This window comes from Mixophyes fleayi, chromosome 1, assembly GCF_038048845.1.
Source record: "Mixophyes fleayi isolate aMixFle1 chromosome 1, aMixFle1.hap1, whole genome shotgun sequence".
NCBI classification, from domain to species: Eukaryota; Metazoa; Chordata; class Amphibia; order Anura; family Limnodynastidae; genus Mixophyes; species Mixophyes fleayi.
In genome coordinates this window covers 24,044,807-24,050,475 of record NC_134402.1, presented here as the reverse complement: position 1 = coordinate 24,050,475, position 5,669 = coordinate 24,044,807, and the positions used below count along the sequence as shown (strand labels likewise).

General features: G+C 35.1%; 1 protein-coding gene across 1 annotated transcript; it reads left to right on the top strand.

Moving 5' to 3' along the window:
• Nucleotides 1-4,134: 4,134 nt before the first annotated feature.
• On the top strand, nucleotides 4,135-5,190 carry LOC142103971 (gamma-crystallin-3-like). Its single transcript, XM_075188385.1, has 3 exons — nucleotides 4,135-4,143; nucleotides 4,325-4,567; nucleotides 4,915-5,190. The coding sequence occupies exons 1-3, from the start codon at nucleotides 4,135-4,137 to the stop codon at nucleotides 5,188-5,190; spliced, it is 528 nt and encodes a 175-aa protein (XP_075044486.1).
• Nucleotides 5,191-5,669: the final 479 nt, after the last annotated feature.

Below are 5,669 nucleotides of genomic sequence, written 5' to 3'. Positions count from 1 at the left end.
GGTAAGTCCCCCTTAGTAGAGTGCTGCAGGTGATATGGTGTCAGAGGAGGTGAGCCAAGTTTCTGTAATGGCAAGGAGGTTGAGGGATTTAGAAATGAATAGATCATGGATGGATGTAAGTTTGTTACAAACATGTCTGGTGTTCCATAGTGCACAGGAGAAGGGAAGAGAGGGTAGTGGAGATATGATATGCTGCCTCACAGCACTGGGGTCATGAGTCGATTCCCAACCATGACCTTATCTGTGTGGAGTTTGAATGTTCTCCCTGTGTCTGCATGGGTTTCCTCCCACACTCCAAAAACAAACTAGTAGGTCAGTTTGCTGCTATCAAATTGACCCTAGTCTCTCCCTGTGTGTGTGTGTGTGTGTGTGTGTGTGTGTGTGTGTGTGTGTGTGTGTGTGTGTGTGTGTGTGTGTGTGTGTGTGTGTGTGTGTTAGGGAATTTAGACTGTAAGCTTCAATGGGACAGGGACTGATGTGATTGAGTTCTCTGTACAGTGCTGCAAAATTAGTGGGTTTATTTAAATAGCTGCTGCTGCTGATATGTGGATACGTTTATAAGATATAATATAAGATATAAGGTATAAGGTAAAGATATAGGGCCTGATTCATTAAGGAACTTAAATTAAGAAGTTTCTTATTTAAGTCTCCTGGACAAAACCATGTTACAATACAAGGGGTGAAAATTTGTTTTTTGTTTTGCATATAAGTTAAATACTGACTGTTTTTTCATGTAGCACACAAATACTTGATAGCTTATTTGTACACTGAAATTTAAAGTTGTGTGCTACATGAAAAAACAGTCAGTATTTAACTTCTTAATTTAAGTTCCTTAATGAATCATGCCCATACTCACCTCCTACAAGGAGCTGCTTAAACAGTAGCTAAAAAAAAACATCAGTATACCTGTACATATAAATCAAAAGACACATATAAATGTGCAAGTAAACACATATACCCAAAAAGAATGAAAATAGCACTAAAGCTATATAATCTATCTGAACCAATTAATCTATATGGATATGTGAATGAAAACAAAACCAAATATATCATATCAGATGCAGTTGAATAATGAATAAATTGTACATAGATAATTAATAAAATATATAAAAATATTAATAATAATAAATTATAAATGATAAATTATGTAGCCATACACACGCATCTTCAGGTATATGATCCTAAGTTCTCATAGATATAGAAAGTCGTCCTCATATTTACAACAGTTATCCTGATCAATCAATCAATATGGAGAGGGATTAATCTTAGAATTAAAATAGTAAACTATAAACTCGCCACACAAACGTGAAAATGTCCACGACATTCTAAAAATATATTTCACCATATGCATGAAGCTGTGAGTTTGCAAACTCACCCGAGATTTCTGAGAAAATTGCCAGAATCATCACGCTGCTTTGGATAGGTGAGATTAGCAAACTGCTTTCCACTGCTGGCTAATATTAACATAACAAAAGGCACATAACAAATTTTAATTATGAGGGTAATCAAGATTTTTTTTTTTCATGGGTAATCATTTTATGAATTAATTAATGGGCCAATCTTAATTAATGATCATACGTAAGGGTATTTTTAATTTTTTATTACATTATAGTGGCAAATTATTTCATTACCAGTGGGGCAAAAATAATTCTTCTCTGATGTGACAACACATATATGTCCAGATGGGGACACCATTTAAAGTACAAATTTGTGGCACTACAAGTAGCAGTATGCACATGGGCACAGGTACAAGAACCTATACAAGTATTGGAAGTTTGGGTCTTATGTCCAATAAAGAGAGGTGCCTACAGCATGGGAATAATTTATGCTTGTTTTGTGGAAGTGCCAATCACATCACTCCAATTTGTTCCACAAGCGTATTGCATATAATCAACGCCTTCAGTAAACAACTATTTTGTTACCTGGCACACAAATAACTTTATGACAAACCTTCACCCTATCAGAATCATAATTGAAAGTCCTAAGAGAATATCTGGGTGGAAATCTTAAAAAAGGTTTTATTTAGTATTCCATTTGCCCTGCAGAAGCCCCTATATTCTTTGTTAAGAAAATAGATCTTCAGCTTTGTTTTGACTACAGAGCACAAAATCAAATAAATATGCACAACTAATACTCTGTTCCTCTCATCCCAGAGTCACTAGAAATAGTACATACAGATAGCATATTTACTAAACTCAACCTCAGAGCAGCATTTAATCTGGTGAAGTAAGTAAAAGTGGGCGATGAGTGGATGCCCACGCTCAGAACCTGGTGTTGACAATTTGAATACCATGTAATGGTTTTCATCTTTGCAATGCTGCAAACACTTTCATAAACCTTTTCCATTATTTATTCAACAATTTGCTGAATCAATTTTTGGTTGTCTGTTTAGATTAAATCTTGATATACTCTGAAGGTTTACAGTCCCACAGGAGACATGTCAAGATAACATTGGAGAACTTTCAGCAACATCACATATATATTGAACTAGAAAAGTGCCTTTGAGAAGGAAACAATGGACTTCTAGGGCATGTATTATCCCATCAAGGGGCCTGATTCTTTAAGGATCTTAAATTAAGAGGATCCTTATTTCAGTCTCCTGGACAAAACCATGTTACAATGCATGGGGTGCAAACTAGTTTTCTGTTTTGCACATAAGTTAAATACTGACTGTTTTTTCATGTAGAACACAAATATCAACTTTAAATTTCAGTGTACAAATAAGCTATCAAGTGCTACATGAAAAAAACAGTCAGTATTTAACTTATGTGCAAAACAAAATACTAATTTGCACCCCTTGCATTGTAACATGGTTTTGTCCAGGAGACTGAAATAAGAAGATCCTTAATGAATAAGGCCCAAGGTGTTCAAATGGTTCCAGTTATTAATCAATGGCTCATACCCAACAATGTTAAAGCCAAATTTAACAGACAGTTCCTATTAAACTTTTCCAATCTTTGTGACTCCCAAATCTGTTCTAACACATAATAACTCAACTTTTCAATGGACCTCAGCTCCCAGGAGGCTTTCATTAAACTAAAAATACTTTTACTGCAGCATCCATCCTGATACAACTGGATCTTGAAGGTTTATGCACCTAATACTACTATCCCAGCAGACAGGGGACAAAATGTTTCTCCAAAAATGTGCCTTTTTTTCTAAATGCTTCCTATCAGCATATGCCACTATAGTAATGGAGCCAAAGATCTATTGTTTATCAAGGTGTTTTTTTGCGAATGGTGATATCTACTAGAGGGATCACACATTCTGATAACCATTTATACAGATCACCAAAACCTTTAGTATTTGAAAACCACTTGGCGTTTAACCTGGTGACAAGCTACATGGGCAATGTTCTTAGCTCACTTCAACTTGCTTGTTACCTATCGACCTGGTTTTAAATATGTAAAGACTTTAAGACAATTTGAAGCTACTTCAACATCCCATCCTTTTTAGAGACATTCCTTGCACCAATTGAATCCACAATATTTCAGACAAGAGAGGCAATGTCCCCACATCAGGGATGACAATTGTATGCATCCTTAATACAATACATTTTAATAATGGTGGAGCAATATAACTTATACATGCAGAGGCAATCCATAGGATATTAACATCACTCCTATATTGCAGAAGTCCTATATCTGTTTGATGCAGATAATGATACATATTATTAATTTATGTAAATGTACCATAGCATACAAATAAGTAGTTTTCTCAGCTTCCGTATATTAGGTATTTAGCAAAAAAATATAGTTTAGTCGAATCATAGAAATGATCCAGAGTTTCATATATCCTATATGTGAAAATAGCTCTCTGTGGATTGTGACCAGTGTGTACTGGAAAATGGTAGAAGCTACAACGTCAGGAGTATGTGTTTTGGTTTTAAAATTACCTAAATGAAAATGCATGAAACACAATAATCTGGACCATTCATGTGGTTGTGAAAGGTTTAGGTTAAATGTTTTTAGCATTCTAAGCAATGCTTTACATCATTGAGCATAAAAGAACAATAGCCACATAGAACGACAAGTCAGTATACTTCTGCTTACAAAAGCAAAGCTTGTGTATATAAAGCTCCCTTTCCTCATACCCTGAATACACAGTTCACTAGAACAGATTTAAACCAACAACATGGGAAAGGTAAAATATCCCTAATGTCATATACATGTTTTTCCATTCAATTTCTAAAAAATGATTTATCTTAGACAGAACTGACAACAGTCTGATTTCATAACTTGTGTTCTACATAATTTGTTTTATGCATGTAATTAAAATATTTCTATTTATTTTTTTTAAATATGAATATATTTTGTTTCCACAGATCGTTTTCTACGAGGACAGGAACTTCCAGGGTCGCTCCTATGAGTGCAACTCTGAATGTCCAGACATGTCCTCATATTTTAGACGCTGTAACTCCATTCGTGTGGACAGTGGAAACTGGATCCTGTATGAACACCCCAACTACAGAGGACACCAGTACTTCCTCCATAGAGGCGACTACCCTGAATTCCAGCAGTGGATGGGTTACAATGACTCCATTCGGTCTTGTCGCCTAAGCCCACAGGTAACTAGCAGACATTATTATTTAGTAAAGTCTGTTAAATTACAACTTGCTAACATTTCATAAATTGTTAATCAAAACTTATCAACTTTGGGCTAGATTTACTAAACTGTGGGATTGAAAAAGTGGGGATGTTGCCTATAGCAACCAATCAGATTCTAGCTGTCATTTTGTAGAAAGTACTAAATAAATGAAAGCTAGAATTTTATTGGTTGCTATAAGCAACATCCCCTAGTAAATCTAGCCCTTAGTGCGTTAAAATTAGACAAAGTGTGAAAATTAAGATCATTTCTGAAATGGATTACATTTGAAAATTAATATAATTGTCATTTTGAATATTATTATGGCAGCACCAAGGTTCATTCAGTGTCAGGATCTATGAGAAAGAAGACTTCAGAGGTCAGATGATGGAATTCACTGAAGATTGTCATAATGTCAATGAGAGATTCCGTTACCATGATATCCACTCTGCTCATATACAAGATGGGTACTGGATGTTCTATGAAGAGCCCAACTACAAGGGACGTCAGTTTTACCTGAGACCTGGAGAATACAGAAGATACACTGATTGGGGAGCCACAAGCCCCAGAATTGGTTCCTTCAGACGTGTCCATCATATGAATTAAAACAGCTGAAATTCAGTCTGTTTTTTCATTTAATAAACATTTTGAATTAATTGTTTGTTAGATTTTATTTATTTATGCCTTTGTTTATTTTAGTCCTTGCATCTGCCTAACTCTCCAACTAACCCTTCTCTTGCTGCAGAAAGAAATCTACTATTTTAACTTAGGCATGTATTTGTAAATTACTATAGTATATGTGTCTGTGTGCAATCTCATGTCTGTCATCTAGACTTTCCATTAGGACAGGGTAATGAAGGTGGTACATTGATTAGCTCAATTTGCTTTGTGTGTATCTGACATAGTCACTTTTGGGAGGCACACCAATTATTCTGAAATACATCCGATAAGTAATGTTATAAACTGGAGGAGACTGGAAAGTTGAAAATAATTTTGTCGTATATCAGCCAAACAGAAGACACATACTAAAAATGTACTTTTATTTAACTTATTTAAAACTGAAACTAAAAGTGATCAAGGATACA